This window comes from Periophthalmus magnuspinnatus, chromosome 18 (assembly GCF_009829125.3).
Source record: "Periophthalmus magnuspinnatus isolate fPerMag1 chromosome 18, fPerMag1.2.pri, whole genome shotgun sequence".
NCBI classification, from domain to species: Eukaryota; Metazoa; Chordata; class Actinopteri; order Gobiiformes; family Gobiidae; genus Periophthalmus; species Periophthalmus magnuspinnatus.
In genome coordinates this window covers 6,871,058-6,888,894 of record NC_047143.1, presented here as the reverse complement: position 1 = coordinate 6,888,894, position 17,837 = coordinate 6,871,058, and the positions used below count along the sequence as shown (strand labels likewise).

Here is a 17,837-nt window from a genome sequence, read left to right as displayed (position 1 = left end):
CCGCTGGCAGCCTTCCCAAACCTAAGATAAGATGTGGGGCATTTAGCCTGGCATTGGTTATGGGAATCCTGTCGCTTGGGGCCTGAATTATTCAACGCTCTAGATAAATTTACTCCATTTGAAGTCATGCATAAAAAGAGCTTTATTATTATCTGTACTGCTAATGTGCTAATTTCCCGAAACTGCTAATGTGAGTGCTTACACAACATTGTTCGGTGGAGGAGCTAAAGTAAACACATGCGGGAGTCAATATTTGTACCAGGTTTCTGCCCCACATTGACAGGAGCCCTGACGGGTTTAGATTAGCTCCCTTAAGCCATGCTGTTACTCTGTTTGGAGAGGGCAGGACGGTGTCACCTGAGGCTGGGACCTTAAAGGCAGCTTAGGTTTAAACCCAGGTCATTTCACATTTAGTTGGAGGGAATTCTGAGTTTTCTGTCACGTCAGAGGTGAGTCAGATAAGCAGAGGTGGAGGGTAATGAAGTGAAAGTAGTAAAATACTGTAATTAAGTCAAGTACAGATATCTAAAAATTCAACTTAAGTACATTTTACAGAGGATATTTTTTACTTTTACTTCACTACATTTGAGAGCAGGCGTCTGCACTTTCTACTCCACTATATTTTTCGGTATCGGTGGGGACATTTTTACCAGCTTTGACTAAAGGTTTCAATTTCAAGCTTTGGTATTGAGCAAACAAAAATAAATACACAAAATTCTAAAGAAAAATTAATTGATTCTTATTGCTACTGTTGACTGTTGATATGTATTGTTTTTAATCAATGTCACTACATTTAACAGTTGAACTAATTAACAGCATTTATGTGAAATACTACTTTTTACCTCTGTCTGTGTACTTTTACTAAAGTAAAAAAAACTGAGTACTTCCTCTATTCCCACTGCAGGTCAGTACAAACAGCTGCTTCCTCTGTTAACCTTATGTGTACCAGGCTCATCCGCTTGATGTTATTGATACTTTGCAGTGACATCACATTAGGGGGGGTGTAAATCTATGTGTATGGCAGAATGTTCAGTAGTTACCATGGTGACACAATGCACATGTTGAAGATTGTCTGAAAACTTAAAAACAATGATTTAGACAACACATTTTAGGATGTAACTGTAATGTTATTTGAGAGGGACTTGTTTAACTCACCTGTTGTATTTCCAGGTAAGCCTTTTTTTTTTAAATAGATTGTGTTAAAACAAAGCTCAATGCCTAACTTGAGTAACAGGGCTTCAAACAGAGTTTATCTTCTAGTTAGCATCACACCCTCAGGTAATGTTGATAAGATCAGCTGCAAAATATCAATTGCTTTGCCCCTAATGTTTAAAATTACATAGCATTAAACTTACCTGCAATTTAGTCAGTTACTTGCGCTTTTACAACCAAAAATACCTTGCATTTGTATGGTGAATGGGGTCACCTCTTAACAGATTTAACCCGTAACTTAGGTTTCCATGGAGACAGACAAGGCTGTCTATGTTAAAATGCATAATTGTTATAAGATATGGGTAAAACTGAAACTATTTATGTATCGTTTTTTAAAATAAGTTAGATATACGAGCCATTTGGTTTGGGGCTGCATCACTAAAGAAAAATAGTCAACCATCAGGAAGCTAGCCATCTATCGACTACTGACAACCCAGTTTGAAGCGTTTCACCATTTCCGGAGTTTCCCCATAGGTTTGTTTACCTAGAAGTTTCTTCTTTCCCATGGCATGTGAACACACCGCAGCCCTGTCAACGCAGTGTAAGGATATCCGCCTCGTGCTTCTGTCAGGTGACACCAAAACGCCTGTTCTTCACACTTAGAAATGTGTATAACAGCCAGAAAACCATGCATTTGTGAGCATGTTATTTGGAGTCAAGAAAGGTCAAGAACTGCAGAAAACTCTTTTGTATATCTCCATCTCGCTTTCATTATGTGGCAATAAATAAAATGAATGACCTGGAGGTGAGTGGACATCAACATGAACAAGACAAATTATCTTTTCATTATCGTGTGAAGAGGGAGGAGGTGGGTGTCAACAAGGCAAGGAAATTAGTTGGACCACTGTATTACGCCGGTCAGCCATAACAACATGACTACCTGCAGTATTAAGTGGTTATAACTTAGGGTTGTCAAAAGTATCGAAAATCAGATACTAAAAGTCAAATTCACAGGAGAAAAATCGTTCCTGAATAGCTTTAGAATGATCTTGAGCTGTATCAGAAGAAGTATAAGACACATAGACTAGTATACACCCATGGACCACAGGCCACATGGAAATATCTAAGGAAGTACTCGGATTTAATGTTGAAAATGACATTCTATTGTTTAAATCAGACTATATTCCTCATTATAGAAATCAAGTTTGACATTTTAGCATCCTGTCAACTCCTGTGGTTATAATCTAATGCTGAAGTGTAGTAATGTGCATTCTGAAAAAAATATATACCAGGTTTTAAATGCCTTCTTTATTTTGTTTGAATGGTACAAACCCTCCAAAAACATCGAAACACAACATTGTATTAAAATAAGACAATTTGAATAATATTTACAAAAGCCTCATGATGGATCAAAAAATTATTTTTTTGCTTTTTTTTTTACTTTAGTGCTTTGGTCTTGACAACAGAGGTAGACAATTATGACAACAGCACAAATAATATCTTTATATAATGTTTAGTAAGCTTATAAAAAACTCAAATCAAATGTAAATAATGAGCGTGTATATTAAAAGGCACATATTACGCTATTTTCTGAGCAGTTATAATGTTGTTTCCTCATCAAAAACGTACCTGGAGTTGTGTTTTGTTTCATTCACACATGTTTAACACACAAAGCCTGCATATTTAGTCTGAAGCTGAAAATGCTCTGTTCCACCTTGTGATGTCATGTGCTCCACTGTATTTTTAAACTCCATACACTTTTTCATTTCTGGAATTACCAATCTCTACTGAACTTAAGGTAAAAGGTGTTGCTGTTAACTTGAAAACTACCACTTCATGACATCACGAGGTGGAACAGAGCATTTTGAGCTTTGGAGATGTAGACTGACCAGTAATAAAAGGTTAAGGAAACATGTGCGAATGAAACAAAACACAACTCCAGGTAGGTTTTTGATGAGGTAATAACACTGTAACATGGCTAAAAGCTTACATGAGTCAATTTTGTGTAATACAGGACCTTTAAAATCTGAAAGATGGGTCAAATTTTGTTTCTAAAATGAAATGTCCAAATCATGTACATATTTTAAGCTATAGTTCCAAGTCTGGATACATTGAGAAGGTTAAGTCAGCAATGACATAAACCCCAAAATAAATACATTCTGTACACTATTTTGAAATTATTCTCTTTGCATTCATTAAAAATATATGATAGTTGTTTCTATGGATGATATGCTTAAAATAAATAAACTTTATATATTCAGCTGATGTCTCCATATCGTCAACGTGACAGCAGACGAGATAAAGTAGCACTGTAGTTTGGTTTTTTTTTTACATTCATGCAAGATGTGGAGATGTAACTATCCAACAATATTTTACATGTAACATCTAGTGACAGTGTAAACACTTTTTGGCCTTTCAGCTCCTCACAGCTCATCATATAAAATTATATTAAGACATAATGATGCAGGCAGCACATTATAAAATGGGTCGATGCTCAGTTATCTTTGGCAGTTTTAGCAGTTCAGATTTTGCAGAACAGAAGTGTATTCCTTGGCTCTCCATCTATTCTTATTAGGCATATTTCCTACACTGTTCTTTACTGTGTCTGAACCTGTTGCTTATTGTTGCGTAAAGCAGCGATGCACATAATGGGCAGCAGACAATTTTGATTATTTTTGGTGCGTATGTTTCCTTAGTATTTTGCAGCAACGCTAATGTTTGGTAGTAGCTGATAAAAAAATAAAAAAAAAACACTGCAATTTGTTAGTGCTGTTAGTGAAACAAAAGGAGGCTCCCTTGAATTTGATAAAAAAGTGCAATATGCAATTATGCCAATGGTGCAATTTTATATGTCAATATTAAAAAAGTATTATATCCCTCTGAATTGAAACACAAAAAACATTCACTTTTCCACAATTCTTACTTGGTCTTATCTTTGGCAGTTTATCAGATGATATACTTTTTTTGTTTATTTAATTTCATTTGACAAGGATGTGCCTCCTCCCTTGTTGTCTATGTATATTTTTTAAAAACAAACCTCATAATAACATGTAGGCATGTCACAATAATGCTATACTTATTGTTCAATACATAACATATGGAACAATCATTTTGGGGGATCAATATTTAAGGCGGGTACTTTTTCTTTGTACTAGTGGAGAATATTTGGATATTTATGTGTACCACTGTAGAGGGTCAAATAATGAACTGGACAAATACAAACTACTTAAGTGTTATTCATTGCAGCTCGTATTTGTTAACAATTTTGTACATTTAGAATACTTTTTTGGGGGAAATTGAGCTTTTTGCTTTGGGTCAATATCACTGTTTAACATCTATATTTACTTCAGCAATATATCGCACTTCAAATTTTGTTATCGTGACAGGCATGCATTGATATAAAAGATTTTATCCATATGTACTCAGGCCACTGTATTATTGAATTAAAAGACCATCAAGCGCAGACGCCAGGTTTAAGGCACGAGTTCTGAGTTTCACATTCAAATACACGTGATTCACTAAAAGAACTGTACTTCCCCGAGCGGACTTCTCCTTCAGCACTTCCTGGAGTGATATTTACCATTTCCTCCCACGCTGACGATAAAATCTGGTGTCAAATGTCCACGGGGAAAACTACAAAACGTAAAACAAACATTACAAACATGGCACTAGATAAGGTGTAAATATGTCAGTCATTTTAAAAAGACTTGTGTGTCTCATAACCTTATTGACATTTTTACCATCCATCAAAAACATATGGGATATTACTGTTGGTGTAAAATAATAACTTTTTAAAAAACTTGAGCAACACATTTGGCAAATTGTAGTGCCTTCCAAAAAAAGTCATTGAAATGTATTGTGGTTAATTGCACATAACTTAAAGGTCCTATATTATGCAAAATAATAGCCTTGTTATAATGTTGTTACCTCCTTAAAAGCACCTGGAGTTGTGTTTTGTTTCATTCACATATATTTGAGTAATGTTTTATTACTAGTCTGTTTATATCTCCAAAGCTCAAAATGCTCTGCTCAACCTTGTGATGTCACGAGGGGGTAGTTTTCAAGTTAACAGCTACATTTTACCTTTAAACTAGCAAAGAGAAGCAATTCCAGAGCTGAAATCATCCAAATGATTCTCGTGAAGGTGTATGGAGTTTAAAAACACAGTGGAGAACGTCCTGTATTACCACATGACATCGTAAGGTGGAACAGAGTTTTTCTGTTTGAGAGAAGAACTCACCCTAAATATGCAGGGTATTTGAGTTAAACAATGTGTGAAAGAAACAAAACACAACTTCAGGTAAGTTTTTGATGAGGAAACAACATTATAACAGATCAGAAAATAGGGTAATACGGTAATAGGGTAAAATGCATTGTTTTTTTTAGACATTACATTAAGTCAGTTTGAACACTTGATATGAAGCCTTACTCTCAAATTGTAACAAAATATATTTTACGCAGCATCTGAACATTTTTAAACATCTGGATTACAGAAAAAACACTTACTCTATGTGGTAGGGTTGTCAAAAGTATCGAAAATCTGATACTAATAAATACTAAAGCTAGTATTGAAACTAGATACTCATTATTAAGTCATATTCACAGGACAGAAATGAAGCTTTTCTGAATAGATTTAGAATGATCTTGAGCTGTATCAGAACAAGTATAAGACACATAGACTAGTATAGACCGATGGACCACTAGGAAACTACTTGGACAACTGAGGGATTACACAGATATAAGGCCACATGGTAATATAAAAGAAAGTACTATGATTTAATGTCGAAAATTAGTGTTTTTTTTTATTATCATCGCGGTATCTGAATCAGTATTGAGCATTGGGTCTATTCCTTAGTACTGTTGTCATGATACTAAAATTTCAAACTTGATTTTGTTACTATGTGGTAGAGTTTCATGCAGAATATTACCTGGATTATAATTTATCTTTGCCCGTACGGTCTGTCGGCGACTACAAAAGAGAAAGAAAACAAGATTTATTACACAGCTAATGATTCAGTGATTTCTATTACAGGTGCTGGAACGTGTGAATAAAAGCTTTATTTATTATATGAGCAGAAGTCATTTTTCACTCTTCCACTCAATATAAAAAATCAATATTCAGCTATTATAAACCAGTGCATTTCATAAACCATATTTATCTAATTTATTTTATTTTTCGAATGAGGAAAGGAATCTTATGTTTTCTTAACCTTAAAATATCTAGTTTGAATGGCCTTTGTTCTATTATTCAGTGAAAATGGGCCATTTTTAAAAGTTACTGTCAATAAGAATGACAAATACACCAATGTGCGCTGACACGGGGGGCAAGGTGGGTTAAGTGTCTTGCCCAAGGACCAAAAACAGCATTCATCTGTGAGAGCTGGAATCACACCGCCAACTTGTGTGTCGGTAAATCTGACCGTTCAACCAATGACGTTTATGTCGAGAGAGGGATACGAACCGCCAACCTTCGGGTTAGTGGACAAACACTCTACCAACTGATCTACTGTCTCTCATCACCTTCGTCTATTACTGATAAATATTCAAATAAATATAACTGCGGTATTGATGCTTCCCTGAAAACAATGCATTAAAAGTCGGGCTAAATTAGACAACATTCCCACAGGACTTGCCGTTTTATCCGGGAGCTTTGTTTGAAGTGACAATCCTTTCAATTATTGGTGGTTTTGGAATAGGGGACTTAAGCTTCCTAATATGCAGCCCTTCTCTTAAGTGTAGTCCTTTTGGTAAACAATACATAAAAGGTAAATTTACAAAATGTGAAATTCTACCATAGTTTGTTACAAAAAGTTGGAACTCAAAGTATTTATTATTAAAGATATAAGACCCCGTGAACTAGATTATAGGCAAGTTTCACCACCATACCTTCATTGTACAAAAATCCATCTTTGCTACCTCATATTTTGTTTTTGGCCTTTTAGACAATTGAACTGATTTTTTAAGTATACACACACGTTACATAAGAGACAGATTTCTATTTCATCATTTAAATTACTTTAAATGACCTGTGTAGGCTACATTATTTAAACAGCCCAACCCACAGGTCAATTGGATTTGAATGCTCATGCCTGATATACAAATTGTGGGCAGCTGAACTTGAGACTAAATATGAAGAGGTGAAGACTGATGCTTATGTTTCCCAGGATACAGACCTGTTGGCACTCTGACATGGTCCTGCTCCTTGGCTCTGCCTCCGTGGGCGTTGTGGGCGTGGGTTCAGATAAGAGCAGGGTCCTTCTTACTGGTTTATCACACACTGTTTTTGTAACTCGGAACCTGTCCAAGAGTAAAATTAAATGAGAACATATTTGGGAGATGTGGCTTTCTGCTCTGTAAAACTGGGCTCATTAAATATAGTGACTTAAAGGGGCGCTTTAAAAAGTTTGGAGTTTTTTACTGGTTCAAAATGCATTCAGCTAGAAATAATGGTTTAAATTGTGCCAAAAATGTACGATGTTACACTGGAAAAGTTGCATTTTTGTATATGTCTGGAATAAATTGTCCTACTTGCGCTTGTTTGTACCTGCTTTTTATTTATAACAAACGAAAAGTTTTTCATTTCTGTGGAAATACAGGGTAAAGAGAAAGCTTTATTGTGTAAATCTGTAGACCCACCATTATCCTTTGGCTAACAAGCAATTTATGTAATTTCTTTCAAATCATGTATAGGATAAATGTATTAATAGAATATGTGTCAGACTTTTTTTTACAATTAAAAGCATTTTTCTGTCCCTCAAAATGTAACACAATTGTTAGTCTGTCTGGTCTTGATGTCTGGTCTGGTATGCAGGAGATAGTCCCTAAACCTCTGTCTGCACGCTTTACCTACCGGCGCTCACATGAAATAGGCCTAAAAGTTTAATGAAATCAATGAATGATTACTGGGATCCAGGTTGCGTTGACCCGCAGCACACGCCTCTCCTCATCTGGGAGCACAAATGAAAAGCAGCCCCTGTGCATCCCAATCAGCTCAGCATGGCATTAGGGATGAGAGCGATGCTACACGCTCTCTGCTGCTCCACTGAACTGACAAATCATTTCTTTACTTAAAAAGAAAGGATTTTGGTGCTCATTACATAAGCTGGGATGGCGGTTTAACTGCGGTGTCCAGCCAACAACACTAAATTATGAAGAAACTATTTAGTTTTTAAATGATGGTCTCACTAAAAAAATACTAGTCAATATGATGCAAGGAGAATGGTGAATGTACATATCTATACAGAATACCGAGTCATATTAATAGTATATATTAGTTTAAACACATTGTTTTTGAATTTTACAATGTGATCTGAATAACTGAATCTTATTAAAAGCATTATGTATTGCTGGGTTTCAGATGACATCACAACATTCTATAGTCCAATAATATTTAATACAGAAGAGTCTAAAATGAATATTGTTGAAAGGCAGCTTTTTGTTGTAACACAGTGAGTTCTTGAGTCTAGTCACTAATAGAAATGATCAGGTTCAACATTGGAGCCTTTCCCTTATAGATATTTCAAGGCAAAGTACTACGTTGTATTTGAAATGAACATTATTTTCCTCTGTTTTGGCATTTTAAAATATAATTAAAGCATTTTATACAGGATAGATTCTACCACTGATAATAGCTCTTAACAAAGTCGTTCTTGTCTTTATTAATGAATCACTATTTCATTCAAATCGAATCTGAAGGGCTGTGTGAATCTTACGCAGGAGCAGTCTAAAGTAATGTCTGAAGGGCCTGATGCACGTGCTGCAATGATGATGCAAGACTTCATATTGTGCAGTGAACAGAAGCCAAACACAGCCATGAAATCTCATTAGACAGTGTTTTCAGAGGCCTTTGCCCTCGTCATGTCGGCTCACCAGCTCCTCATTATAGGAGGAGAGCAAATTAAGAAAGGTGGAGGAGCCGTTTCTCCTGGTTACCACAAAAGGCAACATGCACACAGCCCCAAACTGTTTTAACTATAACTTCACATTGTCTATATAATCTGAATTAGACATAGAAGGCCACACATATTGAAAGAACTGAGGCCTTCTTCTATGTACATATCAGATGCATGTTTGATTAAAATTAGTTTAAAATCTGTACATTTTATTAGTTGTATTATACTTTGCCCAATTTTACTTGAGAATTACCTGAAATGTAAAATCTTATCTTGGACTAAACAACTGTTACGCCTTTTTTTTTGTGGAAACTCTCAGGGATTTCCGCTGTATCATGCAGGTTAAGTACTCCGCCTAGTCTTAAATCTCTTTTTCTGTGCAGCCCTGTGTTTTATTTCAACCTCTTCATTCTCCCTGAGCATTCCAGGTCACTTGTCCTCTGTCAAAGACCACTGCAAAGTTAACCTACTGACTGGATTTGTCATTTCAAGTTAAAATTTGATTGAATGAAGTGTGTGGAGAATTCTTGGTTTAGCTATAGGCCTTAACTTACCCAGGCTAAATATTCTATTCTTGCTCACCTGCCCACAGCTAACACAGTAACTTCTCCGCAGTGGCTTCGTCTTTGCTCTGTTTTGCGGGCGGAGGGTTTTCTCATGAGCGGCCATTTTTTCTGGCTGCAGCGCGTGCAGATGTTTTTGTGCCCACCCATCCCTCCGATGGTGTGCAGGTGGTTGCAGGTGTGTTTGGGGGCACCCGGGGGAGCACCAGGCGATATGGGGGTCAAAGGTGGGGTCGGGCTGTTCGGAGAGATGGGCGTCATGGGAGTCCTGGAGGAAAAAGCAGAGAAAGACACATAATAATAAAGAATTGTTTTTGTTTTACTGATTTGGTAATTTAATTTGATTTTTATTTAATACATACCACTTGAATCATATTGTATTTATATTCAACTAGTTCTCTAAAAAATATTTGATTAGTGAGCAGCTCCAACCAGAGTAAGCTCTTGTTGTGTAATTGGGAAAGTGTGAGTGGCGGTAGTAGCAAGGACCGATGGAACAGCCTCCCTCTGCCCGTCAGATCCTCTCAGGCTTTAAAGCAGTTTAAGACTAGACTGAAAACCCACCTCTTCTCCCTGGCATTTAATACTATCTAGATCGGAAAAGAACAATAAAACAGCAAGATATCCTATGTATCATGATATCAGTATAAAGATGCATACAAATATTTTTTATGTAAAGCACTTTGGTCAGCTGAAGTTATTTTAAATGTGCTATATAAATAAACTTTAACTGAATGGGCAGCCACGCAGGAAGTATCTTACCATCACCCAGAGTGGTGTAAATGAATCATTAAAGCGGGGTATTTTATTTCTATGGGGAATTAACTGCTAACACATGACAAATTTAGATCACCATGTTACCTTTTATTGTTTTGAAAATGCTCTATTTGCCGCAAACAACGTATTAACCTGTTTTATAAGCTTCAATTTCGTTTTTAATGGTGGGTCTCCCCTCCCTTTGCTCTCTGTGTTCAGTCACTGTCCAAAGTGTTCAAAGTGCTATCACAACATAGTCACTGTGCATCATACTTTTATAACTACTGCACATCAGGTTTGTCAAGTTGCTGTGTACAGTTTTGTATCATGTTTTTGTATATTTATGGACAATTGTTGTGTAGGAGCATGGGTGATGTCGACATTGCGCAAAATCTTATAATTAACCAGGTTTGAATAGGGCCAGGGAGACATTGCTAAAATGCTGAAACATGCATGGATGACATCGAAAACCTCTTCAGGCGTGTTTTTGATGAGGGAACATCATTATAACATGGTAGAAAGCTCCAAGCCCCCTCCCCCCTCTCCACTTTAAGCCCATCTATGTCTAAACAGGCTTCAGAGGATAGTGTTCTGTTGAGCTAGACAATCATGTATTCATCTTTGTGGAAAGAAAGGATTCCTAACACAATTGTAATGCTCCACCTTATCAGCACAAGAAAACATACAGTATATGCCAAACTCTATAATAACTGCACAAGTAAAAATAGAAATGTCTGATAGGTCATCAAGTCCCACAAAAACTCAATTTTTCGCTTGTCGATTCGTTGGACTTTTGAACAGCGAGACCTTTTACTAACCCACATTCTGCTCAAAAACATCTCACTTTGAAGGAGGAGAATTTAAACCGAACCAATTCCTCCGAGCGGCGTTTATCTTGAACCATCCCAGCAGAACAGACACATTCATAATTCATATTTCGGCAGACAAAAATAATTACCGGAGAACAATCGGGCTGAATTAAAATGTTTAAGGCAATAATGGGAGCAATTTTCTGAGCGAGCAGGCAGTAATGGATGTGCGATCAGTAAAGTAATGTAGGTTTGATTGAATACACTATCTTCTCCCGTGTACTATTCATTTAAGTGCGTTTGTGGTTGTCTTCACTTATTGGACAAGAGCTGTGAGTGCATTATGCATATACAATGACTCCAGCGGCAATGCAATACAATGAGGCCCACAGCATCTTTGACAAACTAAAACAGGTCCAAATCAGGACTAAAACTTACTTACAAAGTTCCACATTAGGATTATTGATACTTTGCAGTCAACATTCCCTGGGAGGTGATGCTAACTGTAGGCACTGCTCTGTGTGTAGCTCTGACACTCAAATTAGACTTTAATATGGCCATAAAGAACTAATTTAGCTTGGACTACAGTAGGTGAGCTGATTTTGTACTGTTAAGTTCCTGTCAAATAACATTACAGTCTCAAGCTAGTTAACGTCAGCCAGCAGTTCTTCAGTTAGTCACGCTCACCTTTTTTTGTTGAAAATCAAACACCTTCATTTGTGTTTAAATCCATTTTGTCATTTTTCATTTGTGTTATGCATATACAATGACGCCAGAGGAAAAGCTAGTTTGTATAATAATGTCAAATCAGGGGCGTTTCATGCATTTGCTTGCCCAAACTGAAATGAAAAGAGTGAAAAAAATCCAAATTCAAAACATACACAAAGTTATCACACAAAGTATACAATACAAAACAAACAATTGTATGCCATAACAAACTACTAAACTGCTTGGGAAAAGAACTATAAATACAAGGCACTAGCATTATGTATTAAATGTATTTAGAGAGGCATGTGTTCATTCATCACCAGGATCTGGTAAACAAGGTATACACTGTGCCAAGAGAATTCATCTCAAAATCAGCAATAAAAGCTAAAATAATGACAGCCACCAGGGATCCAGAGCAGCTCAGCATCATGTGGAGATGTGCTTAAGCAACTGGAAAAATTCAAATACAAGAGCACCATTATTGAACAAACTGCAGAAGGATCTCACAAGAGCCCAACTGGCGACGGCAAGATCCACCCTGAGGTCAATCAACACACGATCGAGTTCTGCATAACAGCACCAAGCTTAGACTCCTGAGAACACTAGTGTGGCCCGTGGCTCTATACAGCTGTTAGGCTTGGACCCTATGGGCTGCCCACATCAGCACACTGGAAGCATTTGAAACCATGCTACAGACACATCCTGAGGATCCCCTGGACTATCCACAGAACAAATGGGTCCAAGAAATGGGGACAGAGAAGCAACTGATATCAACTGTAAGAAAAAGCAAACTACAGTACTTTGGCCATATCATGAGGGTCCAAAATAACTGTGGAAATACTGTGGAAAAGTATATATAGATGGCAAGAGGACAAGAAGGAGATAAAGGAGACAATGGAGTGATAACATTCAAGACTGGATCAAAACATCTCTTGGGAACTGCAGAGAATTTGTGGAGGAAACAGGTCGAAACGCCCATGATCCCTGAGCCTCAGAAATGTGGATAGGCACAGCATGTGACGAATTCTGTTTATAACATTACTGTAAACCCCAACCAGCATGAATGGACAGTTGTGTCAATTTCATGGCATGATTTTGTTAACAAAATATCCAATCCACTTGTTTAAAGAGCACACTTTACATTTTGCTGCACAAATAATACAGCTAATATTACACAATTTAATGGTTCTATATTATGCAAAACTGACTCTTGCGAGATTTTAAACCATGTTATAATGCAGTTACCTTCTCAAAAACATACCTGAAGTTGTGTTTTGTCTCATCCATTCTTGTTTGAGTAACCCTTTATTATTAGTCTGTCTACATCTCCAAAGCTCAAAATGCTCAGTTCCACCATGTGATGTCATGTAGTGGTAGTTTTCAAGTTAACAGTTACTTTTTACCATTACTTCAGTAGAGATTCACATTTGCAAAGTTAATTTTATCCCAATGATTACAGTGAAGGTGTCTGAAGTTTAAAAACATTACCACATGACATTACCAAGTGTTTTCGGTTTGAGAAAAGAACACAGCCTAAATGTGCAAGATTTGTGTGTTAAACATGTGTGAATGAAACAAAACACAACTACGGGTATGTTTTTGATTAGGAAAGAACATTAGCCCATATTATGCTCAGAAAATCGCATAATATGGGCTCTTTAACTTCACCAGTCTTTCTTAAAATAATTGGTTAATAATAATAAAGTGTGAAATTAAATGAAACTTGGCATATATGTAAAAGAAAAGTGGGCAGAGCACAACATGAAGCAAGACATGTATTTAGGCAATTTGTACTTTTAGTCCTTGGTTTATTGTGCTGCCATACCCTAATTACCTTATAATCAGGTATTGCATTTTCTGATAAAATACTGAAGAACTCAAATAACCTCTTTAAGTAGCAGCATGCATTTGTAAACAGCCAGTGAGGGACAGACGAGAGGGCTGAGTCTGATTAAGCACTGACTCCAGACACACTACAGTCACTATGCCCCCTGGAGTGTCCCCTAATACCCCCCGCCCTCTGCTCAGTGTCCCATAAATTACCCCTTGAATACACCCACTAGTGCACTATGTCCCCTGGCAGACTGCCCAGTGTGAAACCCAACAATTCAAACAAAAATGCAAACTGCATGTTATTTTACAATGAGACCCCCAGCACCTTAGACAAACTAAAACAGGTTGAAATCAGGACAAAAAACTAATCTTAACCCCTACTTACACAGTTCCTTTTTAAGACTGACTTTGCAGCTGGTGTCATCCACATTCCCTGGGGGTGATGCTAACCGTGGGCACTGCTGTCTGAAGCTCTGTTAATCATAGACTTTAATCTGAGCTTTATATTAACACAGTGTGGCTATAAAGAACTGACATACCTGGGGCTACAGCAGGCGAGCAGATTTTGTTAGTCAGTTTGTCACGCTCACCTTGATTTGTGTGGTTTAAATCCATTTTCAGACTTTTCATGAGTTTTCAAATCATCTATAAAAGTATTTTGCATCGTGTCACCATGGCAACCACTGAAAATTCTTCCATAAACATATGTGCAGTAACCCCCAGCGCAATGTCACTGCAAAGTAACAATAGTACTCATAGAAACACAGGGCTCACAGTCATAATTTGATAACCACATGCATTTGAGAATTTTACAAATTCCGTTCACTAAAATAATTATTTGTAAGCAATTATCTCTATTGGAAAGACTATTGATCCTCAAACATGATCAACAGATGAATACTCTAGATAACTGTGCCTGAAGGTGACGTTTATAGCATCTGGGAATTTTTAGTTTAGTTATTTCTCCACTACTTCTTTTTACTTTTTGTTTTAATCATCCATTGAGAGTTGAGTTTCTTTTCTCATATCTTTTTTAAGCCTTGTCTTGCACTTTTTCACAGCCCTGTCTTGCACTAGGTAGATTTGGACAGGGAACTGAAGAAGTAGACACATGAAAGCAAGCGACTGGTAAAATGTGCGCGATTGCAGATTTGAGCCGATTTTCCCCCGAGCAGAATACCTTTTCCCTGGCAGTGGCAACACTTTTATTTTCACTCATCCTCCTCTTAACAAAGGGACCGTCTCTGCTGGCTTTATCTCCTGCTTGAGCTCGCTGAACAAACGCGCTGAGATGAGGAAGCTGACAGAAGGACAGGGAGCAGAAAGCTAGTGCTGCCCGATTTACTCACACTTCCACCTGTCCAAGTCCATATCGCTTATCGGCACGAGAGAATGTAGGGTGCAAGTCTGTTCAATAGTGCACTACTCATAACCACTTGTAAAGAAGCTGTTATCTGTTGTTTACACAGATACATAGTAGGGTTGTTTCAACTTGACAAAGAGATATGATAATGATTTTCTGAAAAGCATGGCTGTATACAGTTACATAAAGGCGCACCACGTAACTTTCCTGGTGAATGTTCTGCCACCTGCTTGTCCCCATGGAGATATTATTATTTTGCCTTTCATTTTCCACACTAAAGATGGTTAAAGTTATTAATTTTGCATATTCAGTTGTGTTGAAAAACATATTCATTCTTACTTTGAGCTTGCCTTTATACAGATCTGATCAGTAGCTTTGTCTGGTAGTGTCACCTGCTTGTTTCCATGGATATTTGAAGGTATTTGAAAAACACCCAGATGCATTAAGCCTGACTATAAGGGAACAGTTTTCTTACAGGAAGAGTATATGACTTAAAACACGCACAGAAAAAGTGAAAATATCATGTGGGTGAAACAGAATCCACAGCTCGCAAAAAGTAACATAAGTTGGTTCGTCAGTGTTATCGTTTGTAACTTTACACTTTACATTGTGCAGAAATGTAGGATATATAGTCTAAAAAGGCATTTGTTTTCTGTCAACTTCTTTTAAGTCATTGGAAAACTAAAAACTAGGGCAGAGAACTCTCCAATTCAAAGAAATGTTGTCATCAGCATCTGTAAAATCTGGCTTTGGATCCCTTTAAAACAGATGCCAGCAGCGAATGGTTCTTAAATAACGCCTCATTGATGCAATATGGGGCACTGTGGCATTCTGGGAAGGGTCCCCAGCTGCCTGCCCTCAATCAGGCGCTGCCAATCTGGAAGCGTGTCAGAGGTAGAATGTGGCCTGATTGCCTTGTCCATTCATTTCCTGCTGTGTTCAATCATAGGTGGCCGTGGCCTAACATGCCCAGACTGTTATGGAAGCGTATAGTGCCATCTAGTGGCTAATACAGACAACACACTTGAAATATAACAGATGGGTTGTAAGTGAAGTCAACATGAATGGTCAGATATCGACTTACCGTTCAGTATATGAAAGCTGGAACAATATTTTTTGGGGTCAGTATTTAGCGTGTGTATATTTTCTTTGCAGTACTGGGACATTTTTGGTTATTTTTTGGCTAGATGATGATATTTTTTAACAATATTGTAGATTTGGAATAGTTTTTGTGGTTTAAATCTGCTTTGGGGTTGTTATTATTGTCTATATTTACTTCAGCAATATATCGCACTTCAAAATATCTTATTGTGACAGGCCTAATCAGGAATAATATTTTGACCATTCTTCCGTGCTTGGTTTGAATCAATTAGGGCCTCAAAAAACATTCAACTTTGGAGATGCCCATTTCACTGTGCAATTTGTGCAACCTCATCAAGAAGGAAGGCAAAAAACTGATCCCTATTGTTTCCTGTTAAACCTCACCCCCCTAACACTGGTTTAACATTTAAATGAAACTTACCCATCTGAGTCAATGCTGTTTTCATGAATCATGGCTTTTAGGGCATCAGAGTTGGCTGAAACAGAAATACAGAAACAGACTTCTTATATTGGGGAGCACTAGAGAAAGAGAAAGAGGGGGAGATAAAAGTGTTGTGGGAATTAGCACCACACGCTCCAGTGACTTCAAAAGAGCAGTGCTTATTGAAAGATGGAGGCAGCTGATTATGTCTAATGCAATTAAATGGCACATCGCAAGAACTTATTACAGTTCTATAAATGCGACAGACCAAAGCTGCAACCAAAACAGCTTAACAGATTTAGAAACCTTACTAAATACTTCTTACTTGTATGTAAAGAATGAAGCACTGCATATGTATTAGCCAGCAAGTATTCAATGCACTATTAGAAAGTAGTAGTATAAGTAGTAGGGCTGTCAAAAGTATCAAAAATCATATACTAAATCAGTAGAAGTATAAGCAAGTATCGATATTAAAAAAAGTCACATTCACAGGAGAGAAATGAACCTTTCCAGAATAGCTTTAGAATGATCTTGAGCTGTATCAGAACACGTATAAGACTAGTTTACGATCATGAGTCACTATGGCACCTACCTGTCCGACTGAGGGATTGATGAAACTTTATTATTGTGACAATGCTATTTTGTAGTCGTGCAGCAGCAGGCGTAAGCAGTAAAGTCAATTTTGCATTCAGTATTTATCTTTGCTTCTTTGCAATAAAAACACACTTCAATTGTTATTTTGAGTTGATCGTACTTACAGGCCTTCTTGAGTTTCCCTCTCTCTTCTACCTCCCCGGGATTTGCATAATATTTCCTCCCAGGGACATATTTACCTAAAGCCGTGATGCATTCAGTGACTTTGAAAAAAAGTAGGTTGGCACAGACATTTTAAAACAGCACACGGAGCATACACACACACGCACATGGGTTTTTGCATACTCAGGGCAGAGGAAGGCGAGGATGACTCATGGAGGTGAATGGTGACTTGTACAGTATGATTACATGTTACAATCTTCCTCAATCCAGCTGGCACCAGAGGCATTTTATAAAAAAGATCTAGTGCGACAGGTAGTATTTTTAGATCACAGGCTTCAGTCATGCTTTTATTATTGTTAGTGGCTTCCTCCTCATGTGTGACTCACAATGAGTATTATGAGCTCTATTATCGTAGTCATTGTGAATCTGACATGTCATCATGACAGAACAATCAGAAAGTACTACATTTCATAAACAATTGAT

General features: G+C 37.3%; 1 protein-coding gene across 2 annotated transcripts in view; it reads right to left on the bottom strand.

Moving 5' to 3' along the window:
• rell1 (RELT like 1) overlaps positions 1-17,837 on the bottom strand; it is a 112,848-nt gene that overhangs the window by 79,604 nt on the left and 15,407 nt on the right. Inside the window, exons 4-8 of one of the 2 annotated variants that reach the window (XR_008649085.1) lie at positions 16,599-16,653; positions 9,627-9,875; positions 7,326-7,449; positions 6,081-6,121; positions 3,485-4,784 (exon numbers count right to left, since the gene is read on the bottom strand). Coding sequence is in view for 1 of the 2 variants with exons in the window: in XM_055229014.1 (XP_055084989.1) it covers positions 6,086-6,121; positions 7,326-7,449; positions 9,627-9,875; positions 16,599-16,653 (464 nt within the window). In the remaining variant the exon portion in view is untranslated. Of the gene's footprint in view, positions 1-3,466; positions 4,785-6,080; positions 6,122-7,325; positions 7,450-9,626; positions 9,876-16,598; positions 16,654-17,837 lie in introns of those variants that run through there. The other variant, XM_055229014.1, reaches the window with a different exon arrangement.